Below are 26,158 nucleotides of genomic sequence, written 5' to 3' on the forward strand. Positions count from 1 at the left end.
CAAGTGGAAGTCAGAAGGAGCAATGTCTGTGAATATGGCAGGTGAGGTAGGACATCCCATTTAAGTGCTTCCAAAGTTTCATTGATGAATTTTGCAGTATGTGGGCGAGTGTTGTCATGCTGAAAGATCACTTTGTCATGCCTTTTGGCATATATTTGAGCTTCAATGCTTGGCTCAGTTGCATGAAATGTTGTTTGTAATGTTTTCATAAGGCTGGTTGCATAAGGCTGGAGTAGCTCATAATTTCATAAGGATGGTTTCATAAGGCTGGAGTAGCTCATAATAGATCACTCTGAGCTGATCCCACCAGATGCACAGCATTAGCTTCTTGCCTTGAATATTCGGTTTGGCCGTTGAAGTTGATGCATGTCCGATTTTCTGTGCTTTGTGTTGTCGTAGTAGATCCATTTTTTGCCCCCGTCACAATTCGATGCAAAAACCCCTTCTGATTTTAGCCTTTGGAACAGTTGTTTGCATATGAAAAAACGCCGTTCGACATCTCTTGGCCTGGAGTTCATATGAAACCCAATTTCCTTGTTTTTTCACCATACCCATATCCTTGAGAAGCTTTGAAATCGCTTCTTGAGTCACTCCCAAGCTTTTGGCAAGCTCTCTTAGAGTTTAGCATGAATCTTGGTCCAATAACCCCTCTGACTCAGCATCTTCAAATTTTACTGGTCATATGTTTTTCTTGATGGAGCATGTTCTCCATATGCTTCACATAGCAGTCGATGTCCTTCAGCTGCATTTTTGTTAAAATTAAAACAAAAAAGGAAGTGCTTTCCTGAAATTTTGTCTTGTTTTGTACCAAAGTTGACACCGCTTGAGCAAAAGAGAGTTTGCTGTTTCAGTGGTGTAGCAAGCATAACTGGCGCCCGGAGCAAAATACCTTTGTGCCTGCCCCCCCCCCCCCCGCACAAAAAAAACTTTCAGGAATATAATATATAGAATATATTTTTAATAAGAAATTAATGCAAATAATAATAAAATGCTGAATCTGCCATGAAATACTAAAAAATATATTAAGAATAGTCACTACCTAATTACACTAGTCTTAGATTCGGAAATGCATCTGTGTCAGCCGAAAAATCAGACATATGATGATGTAGAATTAGTTAAAAAGATGTTATTTATTTTACATATTTAGATAAGTGTTTTTAAAAAGTACAGTTTTTAAACAATTAAAAGTTTAATATTCATTATAGATAAATAGATATGTGGAAACTTGCCTACTACAACTCAACTCTGCCAGTCTGGTAACACATAGCAACCAAAATCAAAATAATAGTTATTCTATTCAATTGCTATAATTATTTAACGATCTGTCTAAAAAAATTGTACTTCCATAATTGGTGACCCATATTTATTACGAATAGCAACCTTCAATGTTGCACGAATATGGAGTTTATATGTCAAAATTCTGAGCAGCAGTAAGTTATTCAGTGTGATGAGATGACACCTGTCATTTCACCTAAGTCACCTAATGTCATAAGACATTTCACCTGTCATTTCAAACGTTATGCTGCATTCCGGTGAGTCAACAATTTCAAAGGCTATATGTATCGTCTGCTGCATTTGAGCCGCCAATTTCTCTGATTTCAAGTACCAAGAAACTGTGTCACTATGTACATAGTGATTATTTTTCTATACATATTATTATTGTGCATATTCTAAACATATTATTACTGTGCATATTTTATTGATCTAAAGTAGTTGACAACGATACTGCTTCATAATTGGCGCGAGTGGCAGCTAAGCCACCTCCCTTTTGTCGACGAGACCCATCGTTATGGTTCATTCAATTGGATGCGCGTTGAGTCACATTACTGCCGACGAAACTCAATTTTATACAGCGATCACCGCGTTAAGAGGTTATCACATATGGCTAAAATTCACGAGCTGGCCATTCCAGCACAAATACACGCAGTGCAGGCTCCTGGTTCAGGTATTGTGGTGTTACAGGCTCAAATTGGTGTTTTTTCAAAAGAGGTTGCTCAGTTAGTAGCCATCCAAGCTGAACCTTTTCAACTCAACCGCACCACATCACGTGGTCGAAATACACATAGTAGCCCACTGAGGAAATGTTACAAAAGCCCTCCTCTGGGGATTTGTTTTTACCACCACAAACCAGCTGCAAAATCGCCTGCGGTTTTGCAGCTGAAGATGGTGGTTCGGTAAAACCATCGAAACTAGTCCTGTGAAAATTCAGTAAATATAACGCTGATTTTTGTTGTTTGACTTCTGAATTAGTATTTATTCGGCGTGTTATTGTGTCTTAATTAAAGAACACTAGACAATAACCTTTGGAAACAGTCACAGTGAAATTAGGAATATAATATATTCTAGCAGAGATAGAATACGAGTCATTTCAAAACATTAAATCCAGCAAAATATTTCAATACATATTTACAAAGTTCTACAACCAAGAAAGTCTGGTTCAATACTACTATTATACATCACACTTACTTATCATTATACGACCCTAAACTATTATACTCCACATTAATAGAAAAAATTATACAAGATACTTAATGGAATACTGTACATACATTGAAATAAAATGGCGAATACTACAAAATAACAATCAATATACAATGTGCTTATCAGAAAGTTGGTTCTGCGGCCACGAATATTTGTTATAAACTGTTCCATTTTGCACAGTACTAGAAACTGTTACAAAACATTTGCACACAATATTTCATGGTGCTAGCCGAGAGCTCTATATATGTATTTGCTATTATACCGCAAACTTAATTTGAAAACATAACACAACGCACTTACTACTTAACAGGTCAATACACTAAGACAATATGTAAATTGAAATACACAGAATACAATACAAAAATTAAGTAAACACAATAAAATTTAAAGATTAATAATGGATAGAAGCGACACTGAAGTACAAATAGACAGACATAGATTGTGGTAATCTGCATCTAGGAGGTAACATGTTCCAGCAAAGTTATTCATGTACTGCACTAAACATGGCTGTCATGCATGTACGTAACATAGGTACAATGGCATGCCATTAGTCTCTGAAATTGTCCTAATTTCAGTAGTTGAATATTATCGTATATAATAAGATACCAAATTTGTAAGGTAAGAATTATGAAAGTTGCTGGTATAGAATTGCCTGCTGTAGCTGCTGTTGACACCGCTTCTGTTCAACAGAATTCACAAGCACAAATGTCCATTACTCGATGAATCTGATTAAATGCGAGCTTACTTCTCTTGAGGGTGTCTGACCACCCGGACCAGTGTGCTTCAGAGGGTTTTTTTAAATGAAATGGTATCGTGAGAGAGCATTCGAAAGCAAAGTGATCCGGATCACCTAGTGTTCCACATCCAAAACTGTCTGAAGTAGCTAATCTGAAGTGCCGTAAATAGCTTGGAAATGGTCCGTGTCCAGTAAAGAAATGTGTAAGATGAGCACTACTAGTGACCAGATTCAGACCAACTTTGGGGAAGAAACGAAAGGTTCTGCGGCCTGTGGTGGTTGTTCCATCTCTGTTGCCAAATTTCTAACATTTTAAGTTCGATAATCTTTTTTAAATAGGAAACTGGTGCTTTTAGGGGTGTTACAGGCATATTCAAGTCGTTAGCTGCTAGCTTAGCAAGCCTATCGGCCTCTTCGTTTCCAGCAATGCCTACATGCGCTGGAACCCAGCTCAAGTACGGTCGTTGGGACTCGGGAATCTGAAGTAGAGCATCCCTAATAATGTGGACAGAATCCGCTTTGCTGTTGAGTTCTTTAATGGCCAGTAGGCTTGATGCTGAATCACTCAGTATTCTGACTGGTCCTGTTAGATTTTGCTTAATATAATCTAATGCTGCCTTTATTGCTACAAGTTCCGCCTGAAATACACTATTGTAATCTGACAGCCGCTGTGACCAAGTGTAGCAGATAGTATTGCCTCGCATGACGCAGAAGCCGCTACCTGTGCCAAGCTCCGTTTTGGAACCATCTGTATAAAAACAAATTTCGTGCCTAGCCAGAATTAAGGGCTCTATGGTGACTTTGTCATCATAATTTATGTCCGCTAGATGTCCTAGAGAACGAGGGGAATGATCCTCGTAATCACGAGCGCAGTAATTGGTACCCCACAGGATAAAATCTTCCTTATGCGTAGGATCCGTGCTTGTCCAGCCTCCCTCTCCACGACAAGATCCAATGGTGGTAACCCAGCGAGCACCTGCAATGAATCTGTAGAAGTGGTCCTATAAGCTTTAGTAATCATGAGGAGTTGGAGATGCTGAATAGAATTGAGTTTCCTTCTCAGGTTTCCATTGAGATGAATACCCCATGCTGAAGTCCCGTACAAAATCACCCTCGCTGTTATTGTACGATACCAGATCTTCAACATGTCTGGTCTAATGCCCCAATACATGCCAGTAGTTCGTCTCATGTCATTGGTAAGAGATACTACTTTCTGGTGTATATGATGCAAATGTGGAATCCATTTGAGGCGGTTGTCTATGATGACACCTAGATATTTCAACTGGGAAACAGTCCTAACTGGATGACCTAATAATCTTATAGTTGGATTCCGCCTCAGTGGAGCTTTACGCCCTATGAGTAAAATGTTAGTTTTGGACGCTGAAATTTCCAGTTTGTGATCGGCTGCCCATTGTGCAAAGAGGTTCAGTGCTCGCTGTACATTCTCCTGCAGTCTGTGTCTTCCAGTGACCAAAAGCAGAAAATCGTCGGCAAATGCCTGGACTTTGACAGTCTCGTCACCATTGTAAAGATCAAATATTGTGTTGGCAACCAGGTTCCATAAGACTGGGCCCAGGCATGAACCCTGGGGACAGCCACGCACCAGTCGTCGTTGAAGTTGGCCATTTGGCATTGTTATCTGTATTTGCCGATCAGACAAATAGCTGCGAATAATCCTGAGGATTTCAATCGGGCACTGAATTCGGTCTAGACATTCGATCACATCTGGCCACCAGAGTGAATCAAATGCCCCTTGGATGTCGACTGACACGACTGCTGTGTGCAGATCGTTATTTCGGTTAACCTTGATTGTGTCCAACAGACTGGTCAGAGCATGCTCTGTTGAAGTACCCTGTTTAAAACCAAACTGAGCTTGGTGTATTATATTTCTTTTGCTTAAGAAATGATTGAGTCTGCTCAGTATTACTCGTTCAACTACTTTACTAATGGCTGGTAGCAGACTGACAGGCCTGTAGGATCTTGGATCATCGGGGCCCCTCCCGACCTTCAGAAAGAGAACTGTCTCAGCTATTTTCATAGTTGTTGGGAAATGACCCAGTCTCCAACATGTGCCGCATAATTTAACCAAGAGCTTTGGGCTTGCTTGATGCACAACCTTGATTAAGATGTTGTCAAGGCCGTCTGGGCCCGGTGCCTTGTTATTGACTAGGGCCTTGACTATTCTGTGCAATTCTTTTGGCGCTGGCAGCTTCGAGTCACTTTCAGTGGTAGTCCAATTAAAGTTATCATAGTGTTCTCTGATGTCCGCCTGTCGTGCTGAGTCTGTATCCTGTGTGTCATTGCGAAAGATAGCTTCAAGTATGTTGCCCAAAATTTCTTCGCTAGTAGTGCCAAGTTGCGAAGCTGCTAACTGTAGTGGACGAAATACTTTCGCACAGGCTACTTTCTGTACCTTGCCATAATGCTCTATGACTCTGCTGCAATGGTTTTGCCACGCTTCCAGTTTGCTATTAATGATTAGTTTTTTGTAACTGGCGTGTTCCATTCTGTAAAGTTGCATTCTACTTTGCCTGGCAGCAGGGTCTATTTCCGCCTGCGCTCTTCTGCGTAAAGCCCTAACTCTACTCCTCTGCTCCGTAAGTTTGCCGTTCCACCAGGATAAAGAGTCAGATATTTTCAATCTCTTCCTTTTGTATGACATCCGAGCAACTGCCATTAGATCATGTATTAATTTATTGTAGATCCTGTCCAAATCGATACCAGATGTACAGTTGTCTAGTCCTTTGAGGTACTGGGGCAAAATCAGCCTGCACTGTTGCATGAACTTGGAATGTCCGCCATATTTCGTCTTTAAGCGATACTGTGTGTAATATATGCTCGGCAATTTCAGTTCAAAGAGAATCAGCCTGTGATCACTGAACGTCGGCGTATCACTGACTCTCCAATTGCTGATAAGATGTGCTAGTGGGGATGAAGCTAAAGTCAGATCAGGCCAACCCTCCGCCCTAGTGGTAAAGAAAGTGGGAGGGGACTCCTCAGAGTTGATCACAACTAGCCAACTTTCCGAGATAAAGTCTAGAACCTTCCGGCCTCTTTCATTTTCTCCCCGTGCTCCCCATAGAGAACTCGAGGCATTAAAATCCCCTGCTATAATGTGAAACGGATATCTGGCAAGAAAATCAGGATTCAGTTCCTGCAGAAGATCATCCATAGAACCACTGGGAGGCATATAGACGCTCGTGAGGGCTAGCGAGGAAGTGTGTAGTTCTAAAAGGATTGTAACTGTATGTCCAGTTTGTCGGATTAGAACTGGTGACAATGGACCATGATAAATCAAACCTGCGAGTTTTAAAGTTGACAAGTAGATTTTAGCTGTGCTTGGCAGACCAGGTATGTATTCACCACTAGTATAAAACTCCTGTATAAGTGAGACTGTGGCTTTAAATCTTACCAATAGATCAGCAAAATTTAATGTAGCTGCTCGCGCCCTTTGCAGATTGCATTGGGCGAATATCATACCTTGCAATTCGTTAGCAAATAGAGAAGTTAATTGTTCGCCTGAGCGCGACGCATCAGACGCTCCATATGCTGCTTGTAGATGGGACATTGCGTGTCACTTGCTGTGTGTTTTGTATCTAAATTCAATTGCTGAGAAGCGTTTGCCCTTTGACAGTTGACACAGATTGTTAGATCACCACTGCAATCTGTGTGGCGGTGGGCGCCCCCACAAGTGCTGCACACTATTTCTTCACTACAATAAATGTCACTACAATGGCTAGGTGTCCAAAGCCTTGACACTTGAAACAACGCGTAATGCGATGATATTCCTTTACAGCACAATAACTTAGGCCAAGATAGACAGTTCTGAGTGAAAGGACTTTATCTGTAATATGAACATCAAACTCTACGATCCAATTCGTGAGACCCAGTTTACTCTTGAAGGAGCGTGCTGGGTGTATACCTTCGTTTGAGTAGCGCCCGAGTGCTTCACAAAACGCTGTCGTAAGATCTTCTTTAGTTGTGTCTTCTGGAGTAGCGAACACAATAGCGGAGCGTCTTGGAACTCTTGGCTCTCGAACTTGCAGGTTGCTTAATTGAGAATTCGCAGTGATGGCGCCTCTTAGTCTTGCTAGATGTGCCTTCTCCCTGCACCTTACCAAGAGTTCACGAGATCGTGTGGATCTTACCTGTACTACGTGGACACCTAGCTTAATTGGATTGATAACAGATTTTAAAAGCTCTTTAATGCTGTCTGGAGTCCTCTTATCGTCTTTGTCTTTAATTAGTAGTACGTGCTCCGAGAGAAGAATCTGAACGGGAGCTTGTTGCTTTTTGCGGGCGCATTTGTTAACAACCGTTTGGAAAGCTTCTTCCACTATCTGTTCGTGGTTCACTTCTTCCTCTGTTCTGAGAACAGTGTCTTGTTGAACAGAGGGGATGGGCTGAACAGTGTCAGAAGCTGAGCAGTACGGAACACAAGTTGGAAATTTATCCTTAAGTGCCTTTAATTCACCATAAAGTTCTGCAATTCTTACCTCTTGGTCGTTCAAAACAATCCTTATATCAGCTAAGTAATCTGCCTGGACAGAAATTACTGCTGAGGTAAGTTTACGTCTACCTCGGTGCTTTTCTAGGTGTCTTAAAAATTGTCTATTAAGGAATTCACCTTCACAGTTGGCGTCTGTACAGAATCCTCTGAAGTCTGTGCCTCTTGGCTAATGACTGCTGGCTGATCTAATTTATACAGCAAATTGGGAGAATCGTCTCTGGTTGCCATCAGAGACTAGTACTAAATGCCAAAAGATTCGTATGCAGAAGATAAGCAATGTTGTGCTTACACAGAGAATAAAGTATAATGCAGTGTAAAGTCTTTAAGAAGTGTAAGTTAAAAACATAAATTCAATGCTAATGATAACCACAAGTAGAATACGCAGAAATATTAAAGATACGCACCACTAAGTACATTAACAGTGCTATATGCCTAATACTCGTATTACAAAAACAATACTAAAACAAGTGAATGTAATACAATAAAATAAAAAAAAATAAAAAAAAAAAAATTTAAAAAACTGAGCATATGGTGTAAAAGTCGCAATAGAAGAGTAAAACTTCTACAATTACAATCAAATACTAGTGCGCTATAATAAGGAAATTACACAATTATGGTAAATAAAATAAAAGTCAATTGCAATTACGAATGCAAGTAAAACTACACTAACAAGTTTTAGTGCTAAGATAGTGCTGACACATGAGTGCAATACGCCTAATTAGTACATTGCTTGAAGTGCAATTAGCAAAAAGACATAAAAGATAGCCAGTTCTTAACAAAAGAGGACTATGACAGGACAGAATTCATAGCCAAAGGATTACAGAATGGAAAAAGCACTGCTGCACTATTCCTCGATGTACTGAAAGCTTTCATTCGTGTTTTGCTCAGCGAGCTACTCTGCAAACTTATCAACCTGGGTTCCCAGGATATATCTATTTAAAAAAAAAAAAAAAAAAAAAAAAAAAAAAAAAAAAGACAATTTGTTGTTTGCTACAAAAATATACTTTCTACACATACACAGAGGAACACATATGTTGGTGTTCCTCAGGGTTCGCTCATCAGCCCGATTTACTTTCTGGTTTATGCAGACGACACGGCAATCCTTTCAAAAAATGCATCCCTAGACCAAGCCATTCAAGCACTGCTGATACACATACATGTACTGAAGGCCTGGCTTTAAATGGAAATTGCAAATCAATGTGGATAAATCTGAAGTGGCCATCTTCACCAGAAGAATAAGAATCAAGCAAAAAATCTATATGTATGGAGCACACATCCCATGGGTTAAGAGTGTCAAATACCTTGGAGTCAAATACCGACATGAAAGATGATGCTGTTTTTGAAAGTGAAAATGACGACGAAGGCTCTAGTAGTGATTGTAACAATACAGAGTTCGAAACTGAAAATATGTATGATGACGAGCCAATGACGACAGAAGAGTTCTATGAAATGTTTGGCGAATCGGACGTTGAAGGATTTTGATTTTCTTTATTTACCAAGGTATTTTTTATCGTATATTTACTTTTTTTTTCTCAGATGATTTTGAATAAATGTAGTACTTAAAAAAAAATTTTCTCGGTCAATTTCGGAAGTGGGGGGCAGACGTATATGCGGGTTTCTTATTTTCTACGAATTTTTTATGTCGAGGTGGGGGGGGGTCGACTTATACGCGGGTATATACGGTAGTTGAGATATTTTGAAACTTAAAGAAAGTGATATGATAAGCAAAGTAATGGTTTAGAAAAGTTCCGCTGTAGCTAAATTTGTTCTTTTGTTTTAAATCTGTTATTGTACTTGAAATTTTAAATACTTATATGATTTAATTTTTTAACCGTTTTATTTCAGGTGCAACAAATTGCTAAAATTCTTAATGCTCATATGGATGCACTGCAGTGGGTAGATCAGAATACAGGTATATATTAAAATTTTAGTTTATAATGACAAGTAAAAGAGTAATTTTAATTACGTAAATTTGACATGAACTAATTGAGATTTTTTAATTTGCTTAAATAATATGCTTTCCAATCATTACTATAAATATATATTTCTCTCATGTTGATGGAACTAGGGACTTCTAGAATATACATGGCAGGAAGCTAACAATAAGGATTTTAGGAACAGAAAACGAAACATTGTACCAAAATGAAAAGTTGTTAAAAGTTTAGAGGAATTTTAGATTTTAAAACAGAGCATAAAAATAAGAATATAACATTGCATGGTTTCATAAAATAGTTAAATTGGTGATTCCTTGAAGGGAAAAATAAAAACTATCACGTTGTGATTATATTACCTTTCCCAACCTAATGTTGTGACCAGAGCTCATTTTGCTGTTTTCCATTGCTCTCCAAGGTCAAGAAAGAAGAAACTGTGTAGAACGATCATTTTAAATTTTAATATTTATATAGTACTAATTATAATTTAAAAAATTTAAAAACTAAATCACATTTTCCTCATATGAGAAATTTTATTTTATATTACAGGGTTCGTAGCGGTCCTTACAAGTGCTTATAAGTCTTTATATTTGAAAATAAAATATAAAGGCCCTTATAGGTGCTTACTTTTTCTTCAAAGCCCTTATTTTTTTGTTTTTAGTGCTTATTTTTTGCTTTTAGTGCTTTTTTTTTTAATCCTTTGTTTTTAATGAACGCGCATTTTTTTCCCCGTAACAAAGCCGAAACTAAATAAACAACTTTTCTTCCTTATATGCAATGTCAGATGGTGAATCATACTCTCGAAAATTGCTTTCCCCCCTTCCTCTGCCTTAACGTAACCTATGGTGTGCGCGAGAGTACAGACAGGTGCATGTCATTCTATTGGCCAAAGAATTGCGAAAACGTAGAAAATTCCGGTACATTCGGTATTCTTTTCCTCCCACCCAAATACTACACACGTTTGAATTTCTATCAAGATTTTATTAAATTTGCATTCTCGTTCCGCGTGGTCTGTTCATATTCGTGTTTATTATGATCGTTATACTTATATTATGAGCATATGTGTGAATATTTATAATAATATAATTGCAGTAACTGCTGAAGTATAGATAAACTTCCAAAAATGGGTGTGTTTTTACACAGATTAGCTTTCTCAGGAATAATATTCGGAATGCCTTAAATAAAAGGAAAGTAATCGAATAGTCGAAATAATTTCATTTTCTTTGCCAATACATTATACAGTACGGAGGTTGGGAGTTTCTCCGCAAAATCTCTAATATTGAAGCAGCAGACTTTTTTTCTGTCACTGTCCAATCTGGATTGAATAGGACCAAAAGTTTTTGAGGTCTACCCAACCCAAGCGAAGATTGATTCTATTCCGGAAATTCTATTCCAGTCTGTTGCAAATTAGAATCAGAAACACCCCAGATTAGTAGGTCTCTTTCTTTTCTTTTGTTTAATTCTTTCTCCGAATACCCAGGACTTAGAAGAATACCCAGGACTATTTATCCCTGCGAATACCGGCAGGTGTTGATTCCGATTGCGTAATATCACATATGGAAGAATTACGCTGCACGTATTGCGCAATAACGTTTGCAGTATTTTGCATTGGTAATTAATTTTGATGTTCAGCCTGAGATTTGTTTATGAACACTTAAAAGAGTTTTACTGTGCTTTCTAAGCAGAATATTTCTCAGTTCCGTTGGTTTTTGTATGATGCACATATCGAAATGTCAAAATCATTTATTTAGCCTAAATTTAAATCTAAAGAACGGCTACAATCTCCCCCACTCCTCTTTTTCCAATTACTATCCGGAAAATTCGGGAATTTCCGAGTATGCTGGCTAGCTAAGCTTTTACTGTTAAAGGATGACTGAATGAAGCAATTTCCCGTCTTCTGATTTCAGAAATGTGCTTCATTTTTACTTAAATTACTTTGCTTGGGATATATGTTAAGGGAAAACTGTTATGCAATGAAAATTTAGAAAATGTTCAGAATTTTGATGTAAATTAAATTATTTAAATGTTAATATGAGTGGAAAAATAAATTGTATTTATTATTAGGTGCCGAACGAATACAAATATAGCTTAATATTATTTATTTTCAATATTTTCAACTGAAATATCATCATTAAATATTGTAATAAAGTTTAGTTCTGCATATTTTTTCCCCCTCTCATTGTAAACTAATTCTGTAAATTGAACTGTCATTTAAAATTAAAAAAAAAAGTTAATTGTTTTCCATTGTTGAGGTAATGCTCATTCTCTTAATAAATATTGCATTGCTCATATTTTAAATTACAAGTCTAATTTTTCTTTTAAGGTTATGCAGTTGTGTATAATGTAATTAGACAGGTGCTTATTTTTTTTCTTAAAATGTGCTTGAAAAGTGCTTATAGGTGCTTATTTTTTTAACTAAAATGTGGCTATGAACCCTGTATTAGTTACAAAAGCATTAGATTTCCATTAACTAATTGTATCACTGAGATAATTCTATCTACACAGTACTGCCATAAGTTCTGTGAGTAAAATCTAAACACACTATAGTATGGTAATTGTGAATGAAGAAGCGTGGCAACGTTGCATGTTGTCGGCTACAATGTGACCTTTATGACTCCGCCAGTAACCGTCTTGCAGTGTGGCAACAGCAGGCGGTACGCAGGAAAGAAGTTAAAAATGCTGTTCATGCAAGGATTTGATAAAATGCTGTGCGTAAACAAATAATTTTGTCTTGTGAAATGAATATATTTCCATAAACTATGGATATGTCACATATCTGAAGGATGATTTACATGTTGGTGCATATAAAAGGTGTATGCAGCATTTAATAACTGAAAAATTAAAGGAGATATGCCATGTTTGATCCCATGTTTTGTTAATGATGTATGGTGAGAGCAAGCAGTCTTCTAACTAGCAAAATGATTGTGTGTATGCATGGTCTTCCAAGGAAGCAAGAGAAAAAGTTGTACTTGTGCAGCACAGACATCCCTCTGCTTCTGCATGGTATGGTGTGCGGTTTCCTGGTGAGGAATATTGGAAGTGCATTCTTGTGAAGGTAGTGTAAAGACTTCTGCATCTGTCTACCACACAGTTTTGGAAATGGTGATACCATATATTAATATAAAGCTGTTTAAAAAAAATAATGGTTTTTTGAGCAGGGTACATGTTAATTAATAATCTATTGCTCTGCACACAAAGCAAAAATAATGCAGCAGTGGTTGACAACTGATGTGTCATTGTTCACTGCTGCTGCTTACTGGCCAAGTGAAAGTCCGAAATAAAGTCCATTGAATTACACTCTGTAGCAGAAACGGCCAAGTGAAAGTCCGAAATTAAGTCCATTGGATTACACTCTGTAGCAGAAATGTCAAAAATGGCACCACAGTATTGAGATGTTAAAAAAAAAATCAATCACGTTAGCTGCCAAAAAAAAAAAAAAATCCATTGGACACAATTCATGCAGCTATTGATGGCCTCAGAATCTTTCCAGTGTGTTGCTGCACATGATGATTATTTTGAATAAGAGTATATTCATTCTGTAGCACTTAAAATATATATATATATACAAATTAATGGATTTGCCTAATTTTATTTAGTAGTTATATGCATTGCAAGTACTGACAGAACTTATGTCAGTACTGTGTATATTCATGATTAAAAACTTTTGTTTCCTATAACAAATTTGAGGATGGTTAAAGATAAAAAATCATGCATAATTTTCGAAAATTATTTTTCATATTGTACAAATAATCATTATTAAAAACAACTTTTCAGTAATCACCTTTTTCCTGGGATATAAATAATAATAAAAAAAAAAAATTCTTTCTTTACCAGAACATATTTTCTGTCTCATAATTATAATTTTCCAATCTAAAATACGAGGGCTATCCAGAAAGTAGATTACGTTTTGGAATAAAAAAATAAACAAAGTATAGGAAACAAATTTTATTATATACAGATGAAAGCCACACTCAAATACTACTTTTCTACATAGTCACCATACAAATTAAGGCATTTATCGTAGCGATGTACGAGCTTGGAAATTCCTTCGTCGAAAAATTCGGCCGCCTGCGCCTTCAACCACTTCGTTACCTCTTCTTGCCTTCCATCTTGCACAAAACTTGTGGTAACCAAGCTTTTCGCTGATGATTTCGTGCAACAAACTTCGCGAAATTTGTGGAAAACTCAAAGAAAGTTCCGTTATTGTGAAATTTCGATTTTCACGGACTTTAGCATCGACTTTTTCGAGAAGTTCGGCGGTCACTATGCTGGGTCTCCCACTTCGATCTTCGTCGTGAACATTGGTTCGGCCATTTTGAAATCTTATGACCCACTGACGCACTCCACCTTTAGTGATAATGTTGTCCCCATACACTTCACGAAGCTGCCGATAGATTTCTATCGGTTTACAGTTTTTTGCAGTCAGAAACCTTATTACTGAGCGCACCTCGCAGCTCGCGGGATTTTCAATTAACGCAGACATTTCAAACCGTCACAGTATCTGAACGGAGCACAGCACGAACCTCTCACTAGCACTGCTAGATGCAGACTGAGCTGCGCAACGCTCTGACCCCAAGATGGCCGCGCTAGCCCCGCCCCTAGCGGACACAGACGGAAACGTAATCTACTTCCTGGATGGCCCTCGTATGAGGTCTACCAGAAAATTCTGTCTGTTAGGGAAGTGAAAGAAAATAATCCGCTTTTCGTAGTTATCATTCGGTCCAAAAAGGGTTAATTTTTGTTCCAAGCAAGCAGAAATGAGCATATGATGACTCAATCATGCATATGTTTCTTACTTAACTCATCCGAAACATACGTAAACTAATACTAGTTTCCAAATCTGGTTCGAAATGGTTTGCTGAGTTAAGCTTTTCCACAATCTCTGATATTGTCAAAAAAGGATCTTGCTCTATCATGGTCTTGACACTATTGTCATCGATCAAAGGTGGCTGCCTCAGAGTGTGGCTTATCATTAATGTCAAATTGACCCACTTTGAATTTTTTTAACCATCTCCTGCACGTTCTATCCAAAACTACATCTTCACCAAAAATTGTAATTAAATTTTGACTTACTTCTGTGGCATTTCTTCCTATATAATATTATTTATATTTGTTCAAATTCCTACAAAATACATTGTCATAAATGAACTTGATCAGTAGCTGTGTTTACCTGATTGCTTCTCATTTAATAATGATATGAGACAGTTTTGTTTTAGTTAATTTAGAAAAGCAGATGTTTTTAAATGCAGTCACAGAGAGAAACAGCCATGTACGTCTCAAATGAACATCTTCATCCATGTTGAACATTATCCAATAAAACTTTCCAGTAGACTTTCTATTAATCACCTAACAAATAAGAATTCATTAATTTTCGAATCAAAGTTATTCTTTATTTTACTATTCAGAAACTGAGTTAGTAAATCTAAACTCCTGTAGCAATTAAGTACATTTAAAAAAATGTTAAAAATTCCCAAATGATGCATATATTTGAAATAATTAAACATTGAATGTGAAAGAATTGTGAACAGTAGTGTTCTTAAAGAACCAATGTATGGTAATATTTATTTATATTTGCTGTTCTGGAAAATGCAAGCATTTTGTAAAATTTTTCTCTTCCAAAGATAAATTTTTTGTGTCCAAAACTGGCCTTAGAATATTTCTTTACCCCTTTTCACCAGCTGTGAAGATCTATTTAGAAGTTCTATTCAATTCAACTTGACTGCATTCTTGTCACACTCAAGGACGCTGAATCAAGACCCCTTAACAAGGATCATAAACACAAAGACTGGTGCATTACTTAGATCAGATATTTTTCGCTTTGACCTCACTTCTTGTATCCAACCCCAAATCTATTGAAATCTATTGCAATGCAAATGCAATTTTTAAATGACAAGTAAAAACTTTGTTCAGTGGAGTTAAAATAACTTCATTAGCTAGTATTGCCTATTTGAAATATCCTTAATTTTGTTTTATTATTTTCTTGATGCGCTATAGCAAAAATAATGACCGAATTATTTCCCATATATTTTTATATATTTAATTTAAAATTTATTTTCTTATAAAAAAACTTTCTTTAGTTTAGATATTTAAGGTTCTTATTTAAAATTGCAGTTATTTAATTTAGAGTTTTTTTTTTTAATTTTTTTTTTTTTTAAAGCAGCTTATTGTACTTTTTCTACAACAAATAAAGTTTGAATTATGTAAAGTACCAATTTTAAAAATTAAGAAGTTAGTAACTGTTTGTAGTTATTCTTTTTGAATAGATCACTAGAGAAGTGACACTTCTTTTTTTTTTTTTTAAATTGAATTGAAAATTCAATAATAATCATAATAAAATTAAGCAGCAAATTTTTGACCATATTAAAAATTGTAATTGTTGTAACTAGCTTCATAATTCCGTTAATATTTCTCTTTTCTTATTCTAGCCTTATAAAAGTAAATGGCTTCAAGAATTGTATTTTCCAAGACTATCCCCATAAAAACTTTCGAGTGTCCTTAAAATTAGATTAGGCAAACTTAATCTAAATTTATTTCAAAGTTTTGGTATATGTAGGTTAAAAATAGGGAACACATTATAGCTCGTATATTTTAAATAATATAATAATATATAAATTCGAGTTTTCCACTTTATATTTAGAACTTAAATACATTAAATTTTTTAATACTAAATTCTAACTGTTAACATAAGTCTGTAAGTATTAAATAAATAACGGGAACCACGTATAACAAATTATAAATTGTAAAATACCAGAACTTTATTCTTATTTACATATTTCTATACGACTTTACAATGAAGGTTTACCTAGTTTTACTTAAAGAAATTGAAATTGCATTTGCAAAATAAATTTTTGTAATATAAAGATGTATTATGAGGTTATGAGGTTTGTTTATGAAATATTGTTGCTAATTAATTTTAAGATTTCTACAATGTAAATGAAAATTTTATATCAGTATTTTTTGCAAATGAAGATATACCAGCCATTTCTACCACTTGTTAGTATATAAATCTGTCTCTTGTACAAAATGGCAGACATCTATTCTCAAACAAAAAAGGTACATATTGTTGAAAATGTTTTGCACAAAATATAATTATACATTTAGCAAGGAACTGAAAGAAACAATAGAGCAATACAAATTTCGTATATTACCCTTTTTTTTTTTTTTTTTTTAAATTCCGAGACTTTTAATGCTGTAGCTTTCTCGATTTTAATGAGATTTAAAAAATATATATATAAATAACAATTGAAAAGTAAAATATTAATTAATAATTCAAATTCTGAAAAATGAATTTCCAAAATTTCATTTCACCAATCTCATTCATAATTAACGCAACACAGTCATAATGAAATTTAAAGCAGATAATATTTCAATGCAATTCATAGTTCAGGGAATTATATCCTCAGGGAATCAGTAGGAATTAAAAAGATATTTAAAACCTTCAAACCTCTTTGTTCATTAATGAAAGTGAGGAATTGATTGTGGATCTCACGAGATGCGTTGAGGGGGTATCCACTCAGAGATAGTGATTTCCCATCCTTTACTTTACTGATACAGCCCCACTGTGATCCTAATGTGACAACACTGAGGAGATAAGTGGGACAAAAATCATTAGGCCATTTGGTCCCGCTTATCTCCTCATTTAATCACCTCTTTTTATTTTTGACTCATTCGGGGGGGGGGGGAGGATTGGAAAAACACAATGTGACAAATGTGTCTCGGTCCAGACCACATTTCACCCCAATGAGAGTCTGCCGTTACTAATGGATGAAGATGCATTTCCTGTGAACAAGTTTTTGTTGGGGAAAACGGTGAACTGGTTAAAAATGCAAAATTATGTTCACCCATGTTTTTTGTGTATAACATTTATATGTGTGTATATAAATTATAATATACTTTTGCCAAAACTATGTTCCTTTATTTCTATCATTAGTTACCAAAAATAGGCAGCATAAAATGGAAATAATAGGTTATATGAAATGTTTCTTCAACTTACTTCAAATAAACAGGGTTTTATGATCTTAAAAAAATCTGCAAAATATTTTTTTATTATCAGAAAATAATGATCTTAAGGTTCATTATAATATCATTGAATCATATTTGCATTTAACATACATTAAGTAGCTACTCATTAGAAAATAAAGGATGTAATTTTAATGCTAACCAAAAATGAGGCCACTGTAAACAAAAGCAGTTTAACAAGAATATTATTTTTAAATATATTTATTGCCTGAAAATTGATACTTTTATATATCGAACCAATATTTCGGCTAAAATATTGGTTCGATGTGCAAGTCTGTGTTCTTCATGTATATGGCAGCACCGCATTTTGAAACCTTTTTTTTTTTCCTTGTTCAATTGCTTCTCTTCAGTTTGGAATTTGATTGTTGCAGAAGGAACTTGTATATTGTTAACAGCTCATTTTGGCCATTTTCAAGGCTGATCGGATTGGAGTGTTCAGTAGGAAAAAATGAACACTTCTGACACATTTATTGCCCTTTCTAATTACCATCTATTCCGGTCTCTCTCTAATAACATTCAGGGAAAACAATTTTATGTTGAAACTTCTCTTAACTGGTTAACGGAATTCCTCAAATTGAAACCTTAACAATTTTACAGGAAAGGCACTAACTTATACCTGAACACTGGCAGGTGGTCATTGACAATGATGGTGATTACATCACTGAATGAGTAATTATTTATTTATGATGTTTCATATCAATGTCTTGTTAATCCAGAAGGACTATTAATTATGTTTTGCCATTCTGTGTTGGTTCACTTTTCAAATTGTTGCCACCAAATATTAGAGATCTGTATTATATTTAAAGAAATTAAAGAATGAAGAATCTGCACAAATGTATGTATGTTTCTCGTGCTGCAAAAAAGCAACAGCACCTAGAGACATAAATTTTCCAATAAGTTGTCCTCCACTAGAATATGGGGATCTGGAAGCCTGAACTTGGAATTTGTTTTATTATCTATTGCATGTTTTGTAAAACTTTAACGAATGTTTGCTTAAGAAACTGAACAATTTCAAAGCGAGTTATGGCGACATTGTACGAAAGAACATTTTTTATCTCCAGCGCCCGAGATTGTGTATTGGAAAATCTAAAGATATGCTGATTTTAAAATTATTTTGTGATATTGCTGTTCAAATGAATTTTATGGTTTAAACGCGAAGAACATGATATTTAACCCACCGGCCGGCTCGCATTTGATTCTATTTACGTTTCGAAAACTGCAGTAAAAATTAACCATGTTTACAATTTTTTTTTTTCATGTAGAGTGAACTAAAATTGTCATAAAAACGGCCGTTGTTAGATTTTCTTCCCCCCTCCTTGTAGGGCGATCAACAAGTCGTTAAACTTAAGTGGTGGTTTCCTGCTGTCCTTTGATTACTGCCTAGAGGCGATTAAGCAGATGGGCTGGTTTTGCCCTTACGGAGGAAGGAACACGTTTTGTGTCCATACTTTGGTTACACGAAAAAAGATATTTTTTTTCTGGATATCCAAAACAGAAAAGGGAGTTTTCTATTGCCTTGTTACTAATTTTGCGCATATTTTTTATTTTAATTGCTTATCAGAGCCGTGCCAAAATATTTTTTCACCTGAGGCAGAAAGGTAAATGCGCGTCCCTATATATATAAAAATAACTACATTTGTATTAAGCAAAAGTAACTGTATTAAATCAAAATATCAGAATTCTTATAGCATAATCATACCATAATTCTTAAAGTATTTTTTAATCGTAGTTTTATAAATTCAGAAAATAATGTAGCCAATTATTTATAATTTTCAAATGAAAATTAAAAAATTCTTTTTTGATAAATAAGAAATAACATCGAAATGCACATTGCATTAATTTCCAGGTATTCTTGAATTTTTTTTGGTTATTTAAGTTTGACGAAGCCTATTTCTCCTAATAATTACTGACAAATTTAAGAAATAATTAAAGTAATTTTCGAATTCTTATAGCCAATTTGGCGCCCCTTCTAGTGCTTATTAAGCCTCTCTGTTGCTTATTATTAAGTAAAAATGTTATTGATTTTTATTTTGTTTCGGTATTTTAATGTACGTTTATAGAATGTTAATTTGTTTTTATATGCAATATAATCTTACAAACTATTGAGACAGTGTAGTTTAACTAATTTTCTGCTTTTGATTCATGCTATCGAGCATTAACGCTAAGAAAAAATTTATAAGAGGCTTAAAATACCTAATTCCTATTGAAAGTTACATGTAATTGATAATTAAAATATTATTAAAATAACAAACACATGCTCAGTGTCAGTCATTTCGACATATTGTTTGTAATTCATTTTACCACAAATTTATTTCATTTATCTTGTTTCATATTTATGAAAGGGAAGTTTACCTTTATCTCATTTATTGGTTGACAGAAGTTATGAAATATTGAATATTTTGAAACAAATTTCAGTCATAACAACCTTATTAAAAATTGTCTACATACAGATAAGATGCCATAGATATCTCACAGTTTTCGAACTAAATTACATGGTAGTGAAATTCGGTTTCATGATTATTTTTGACAGAAAGTGTTACCTTATGTAAATCACAAAAGAACATTATTTTAATTCTTAATTAATTATAGCACTTTTATTAAATTGCTCAAATTCATTGTAAGAAAATCTCACTCTTAAAAATATAGACGTAGAATACTAGATACTTTTACCTTTCAAAGTGGAATTTTTGTGGTTTTCCCTGTGCATAATGTGGACGCGAGCAAGTTTCTCTTAGAATGTCCTTCACAGAGGCACTCCTCCCTTTAGGCAGATAGCTGTCGCGTGCTTTGAAGTAAAAATAAAGCAAACCAAAACAAAAGTTTCAAAATTGGTGTTTAAATTTTTTTTGGGTTCTAATACGCAAATTATTCTAATACTCAATTCACATTATCAAATGTTATTATTTAAGTAAATAAAAGCAAGCTGAGGATTTCCATTTCAATTGTTTATTTTAAAATAAAAAATAAGAACAGTAATTTTTGAATACATCTTGTCAACATCAAATAGGGATAGATAGCTTGCAGATTCAGATAGATAGCATACGATGAAATACGTAGGCAGATAGCATACGATGGGAACCTGCTTGAAGAAAAGGATGCCTTTGTAGATGGCTTTTTCAGGGAAACTGGTTTCGTATATTCAACATAAAATTCACCAAAATACCAAGCAACGAACACATTCACTGGAATTCAAACTTGGGCGAAACTACCAGTGTTTAATTGCAAAAGAGAGTTGCATCCATAAAGAAGCAACATGTCTGAAATAAATATTTATTGCATCCAACAGTGATATGATTTTCTGATATAATTTAATGGAATATCACTGTAAAAGAATGAGAATATTTTTTTTTTTTTTTTTTTTTTTTTCCTTTTGTAAGGTGATTTCTTTTCCTCTTTGGTTTCAACATTTGGATGAAATGCAAATTAAATAAATATTTACAAATGCAGAATATTGGATAGCTATTGGTGATTTTGAGATTCAGTTTCTGAAATCCATTTCATGTGTCATTTCCTTAAAAATGTGATACTGAAACCAACTTTCGAGGAGTAAAATCGTTACTAGAAAAGAGTTTCCGATTTCTTCCATTCTTTCATTCCCATTATAAATTTATCCCATAGTTCTTAGAACATTTTTTCTATTCGTAAGTGATGATTTGCTTTCCGAGAAAATTTTCTGAAAGGAATAAATTACTTAGTTTTCAAACCATGGGAAAATCTTGCCATCGCCGGTACTTAATACCCTTTATTTACTGAGATAACCTGCTTTGTTATAAATATGGTACTTGTTTTCTAATTTTTACTGAGTTTGCATGCTCAAAGCTATCTAAATAAAGAAACGCTATTGTTAATCGCAGAGTATAAGAGCATATATGAAAAGGTTCTATATTTTTTAGAATTCCCCTTTGAGCTGTTTATTCTTAGGGCAGAAAGAGGGAAAAGTTTGCATGCATCACCATTCCCGGAAACTAGACAGTACGGAAGACACAGTCCGGTTTACCAAACAATAGAGTTTATCTAATTTCTAGTTGTAAAAGCTGACAGTTATAAATTGTCATGTTCATGGCGCCTTCGGAAGGAATCAAATTACTTCAAAAGTTCCGCTCTCTTTTCAAAACTCTCTTCTATTTGAGATGAATAAAATCATTTTGTACGGTTTCTAAGTTTATTGGATAAAATAGGGTATGAAGTAAAGCAGCATTTGTATACGTAAGAAATTTTTTTGACAACGTAGTTTCGCAGGGGAAAAGATACAGTTTAACAGTAACTGAGGCGCTTTAAATTTGAGATTAGTAATGAAAATTCTTAGTTCTTTTTTTGAAATCTTTAAGTTGAAGTTAACATTTTTGTATTCTGCACATTTTGTACTCTAGCTTTCTTCAATCAGTTATAATTTTAAAATTATCAAACATAAGTTTATTTTTCGACTTATATAATGGAGAGTGGCTCTGATACTGAAGATGCACTACTTTCTTCAGATATTGAATCTTGCGAATCATCAGAATCAGATAGCAATTCAAATTCAAGTTATGGCATCACAGATGTTAGAGACTGGTGTCAAATAATATAGAAAACACTAAACGTAGCTATGATATATTTCAATTTTCCCTTAGTATTTTCTCACATATAGTATTAACACTTTGTCTAAACTTTTCTAATGTTTCACCATAGTAAGCCTTCTCTTTCCCACTGTATTCAGTTCTTTTTCGCTTTCTTTTTCTGCTTCTTCTTTTTTATTTTTTATTTATTTATTTATTTTTTTTAAGTTACCATATCCTGAATTTTGCTCTAGCTATTATGTCTGCTGATGTCTCACAGCATTCATTATAGTACAAAAAATAATATAGCCTGTCAATATCAACAAATTTTTATCTTCAATAAAATCCACTAATTCGATTGATGCTATAAAAATTACAATTTAATACTTTAGCCAATTATTCTGATTATAGTGATTTAAATTCGATTTTAGGCAACACATGTATTCTTTCAGAAAATGCGATATATTAAGCACCGCTGTTACAAGAAAATACTGTACATTCAACCATTTCATAATATGTAAATGTAGCGTGACTTTTTTTTCGAGTGTTTGCACTGAGAGTCTCCTTCAAGTAAACCTTAATGGAACTTTATTTCATGAAAATTTAGAGGTATTATAAAATCCTCAGAATTATTTCCATTGCAAACTTTTATAAATTATGGAGAAAAATATATAAGAAAAAACAGCAATGAGAAAATATTATCAAATATACATTTCATGACAGTAGTAAAACATTTTTTCAGTACCGATGGTATTAAAAAGCTCAATATTGTGATATTGATAACTAAAATAAAACAATATTAAAAGTTTAATATTGTGATAAGATAAGTAAAAGTATACCACTCATTTGACATTTTTGCCATTAGAACTGTAATGTAATTCTAACTGTTAAAGTAACATTGTATCTGTATTAACTAGAATTATAATTGTAATTTCAATTAAATTTATCAGTACTCGTTGTTTCCTGCACTTTGAGGGAGATGCATTATTTTTTTCTATTATATGAAATACTGTCCTTGGAAAAAAATGTCTCTAGACATGATCCTGTCTCCAAAATTAATGGATGAGATGAACAAAAATAATCTTGGAACAGCCTTTGGGCAAGTGCTGCGAGTATGCGCAATGTAAGACTGTAATTAAACTTCGACCATCTTGGAGACTACACTTTCTTAGAATATTGCCATTCGACAAATTATAAGACCTTCCATTTATCTTTAAAGTTTAAGCTATCTGTTATTGACTGAGAAAAGCTGGTAATTCATTGTAGTTACTTTGTAGTTAAAACTACAACTAATACAGTTATAATTGTAATTGTGCTGCTCAGATGGTATAGTGGTTAGGGAAGCCTGACTGCGATACTGAAGGGCTTGGGTTCGAATGCCGGAGAAGGCGTGGTTATAACTGTTCGTCCTTTCATAGGAGGCGATGGGGGCCCACATATTAGGTGCCTCCATACTAAAGAGACCACCCCATCTGGCCTAATGGACTGTGTTACTGTAACTGTTCACAATGTGCCATTGGGGAGAAAAAAGTAAAAAAATAATTGTAATACAATGATTTTTCGAATTACAATATAACTTCAAAGGCAATTAGATTTTTCGCTCAGCAGAGTAATAGGTTGGCTTTTGAATACTACTAGTTCAAATCAAATGCCAGTTTTGGCAAACAATCTAACTGTTTAGATAGCTTTGTGGATTTCCTTATGTGTAACATGAATACAAATAATTTTATTTTAGAAAGTTCTCTATGAGTACATCAATCTTCTTAAACGTTTCGTTGCATTAAATTAAATAAAGATCTTTTCCCGCTTTTATTAACGGGTGATGTGAACATGAGCCAGTGTCCCTTAGAAAGTTATCCACAGAAGCATCTTTGCAGTCTTTACCGTAATCCAAATAATATAACAATCATAGGTGCATAAAAAACACCTTTATTTGTTCTTACGTGAAACAATGATGAAAACTAGTTCATGCAAGTACTTTCACTTGAACTGAATAAAGCATTTTAACTATTTATGGAAAATGTGTGTTATGTTAAATGAACGACCACTTCGTAATTTTTTTTTCCAATGGCAGGTAGTAGCCGTTTATAGACATTGATCACTACTAAGGCCGGTCATGTTATTAAAGAGGGAACTAATACGTGGGCCACCGTTGCCTCCTATGAAGAGGACGAACAAATTACATTCATGCCCTATCCGGGATTCGAACTCTCCGGCTCTTCGGTACGGCAACCAGAGTCACGAACCACTTTACTGTCTGGGCGGTAATTCATAATAAATGGATTTAGTAAAATGTCTAGTACACACAGCAATTAAGCATACTGATTGTCAATCAGAATCATTTTTTACTTGCTAAAGCAATAGGTTGGATAAAATTATGAGACTTAGTTTAGTCCTTGATGATCCCCTTTCTGAAAAGGAAAGGATAAATGTAATTTTTATAATTTATTTCTTGTGTAATGTAAACAACACAAGCTTCCCATAACAAATCCTTCGCAAAAACATCCCTTTTCAAACATTTATAAACTCTTTGCTCGCTTTTCCTTAATCTTGTAATTTAGGTTCACATGTATATTGAAGATCATAAACATACATATTTGCTTACTTAACGTTATGTGCATTTCAGTCTATATAAAATATTTCCTTTAAATAAACTCCTATTTATGCTGGTACCACAAACTACAATATATGTAAGATGATTAAGAAGACATGACAGAAAATATTTATATTTTTCTTATAGGTGATTATCCTGTTGTATTATTTAAAAACTCATTATCCAAAATGCAGAAACATTTCGAATATAATATTATTGACTGTAATTTTCAAATATCATCACGATTTCCTTAGCCTATGTCACTGAAATTATAAGGGGCTTTTATTTTTCTGATTAAATAATTACAATCATCTGCTGCGCAATTTTAATTAAGAGGTCATTACAATTGCATTGTAATTTATATTAGATTATATAATTACAGTTATACTGTTTATTCAATTAGATTTCACAATTAAAATGCATTTGCGTAAATTGTATATGTAATTAAAAATTGTTACATTGTAATTACAAAATAATTGCATAATATTATTACAATTACTATGTGTTTTCAATTGCATTCTACAATTACATTTGCAATTAAGATCATGATTTTCCTGGGCTAAGTAACTGCTTTTATCAGAAACAATTGCTATCCTAATTACATAATCATAATTACTTACTGGAGTTACAATGACAGTGTATAATTAGATTATATGATTGCAATTGCATTGAATATGAAATTGGATTTCACAAATACAGAGTAATTGTAATTTAAATGAAATTATGTAAATTGTAATTGTAATTAAAAAAACAGCTACTTTTTAACTATAACTACTTAGTAATTGCATAATTTTATTACAATTGCATACTACACTTAGAATTACAATTATGATCATGATTTCACTAGGTTAAATAATTCCAATTATCAGAGACAATTACTTTCCTAATTATGTAGTTATAACTACCTACTGCAATTGCAGTTAAAATTATGTTGTAATTAGCTAATATAATAATAATCTATTTGCAATTACAGTTTTACCATAATCGTAATTAGATGCAATAAAATTTGTAATTGTAATTAGATTATATAATTATAATGTTTGTGATTATCACTGCATTGTAATTGTAAGACTTAAAATGCAATTACATACATTATCGTTACATTTAAAAAGTACTTACTTTCTAATTGTAATTGCATAAGCTAATTACAATTGCAATATAATTGAAATCACATATTTCAAAATATTGTTGCAGTTACAATTACTGTTTCTTGCAATTTTAATTGTAATTCTAATTACATTTTGCCAAACTGCATCTAAAATTTGGAGAATAATTAGGCTGGAAAATGAAAATTCTCGTTACGAACATAAACATTTAAGTTTACTATAGCTAGTATAAGCACAGAACAGCTGG

General features: G+C 34.0%; 2 protein-coding genes across 6 annotated transcripts in view; one reads left to right on the forward strand and one right to left on the reverse strand.

Annotated features, from left to right (window-relative positions):
* Nucleotides 1-26,158, forward strand: part of LOC118197310 (uncharacterized) — a 134,572-nt gene that overhangs the window by 103,878 nt on the left and 4,536 nt on the right. For both annotated transcript variants that reach the window (XM_085821168.1, XM_085821165.1), the window contains exon 10: nucleotides 9,573-9,639. In XM_085821168.1, the coding sequence (XP_085677294.1) occupies nucleotides 9,573-9,639 (67 nt within the window). The remainder of the gene's footprint in view (nucleotides 1-9,572; nucleotides 9,640-26,158) is intronic.
* The window catches only part of LOC118201403 (sperm-specific sodium:proton exchanger-like), a 251,684-nt gene that overhangs the window by 24,984 nt on the left and 200,542 nt on the right, over nucleotides 1-26,158 (reverse strand). Inside the window, exon 26 of one of the 4 annotated variants that reach the window (XM_085821147.1) lies at nucleotides 13,699-15,004. The exons of 2 other annotated variants lie outside the window; for them this stretch is intronic. In XM_085821147.1, the coding sequence (XP_085677273.1) occupies nucleotides 14,840-15,004 (165 nt within the window). In that variant the 3' untranslated portion in view covers nucleotides 13,699-14,839. Of the gene's footprint in view, nucleotides 1-13,698; nucleotides 15,005-26,158 lie in introns of those variants that run through there. One more of the 4 variants, XM_085821163.1, reaches the window with a different exon arrangement.

This window comes from Stegodyphus dumicola, chromosome 1 (assembly GCF_044657685.1).
Source record: "Stegodyphus dumicola isolate Sdum_Otavi_A_Nest chromosome 1, ASM4465768v1".
Lineage (NCBI taxonomy): Eukaryota > Metazoa > Arthropoda > Arachnida > Araneae > Eresidae > Stegodyphus > Stegodyphus dumicola.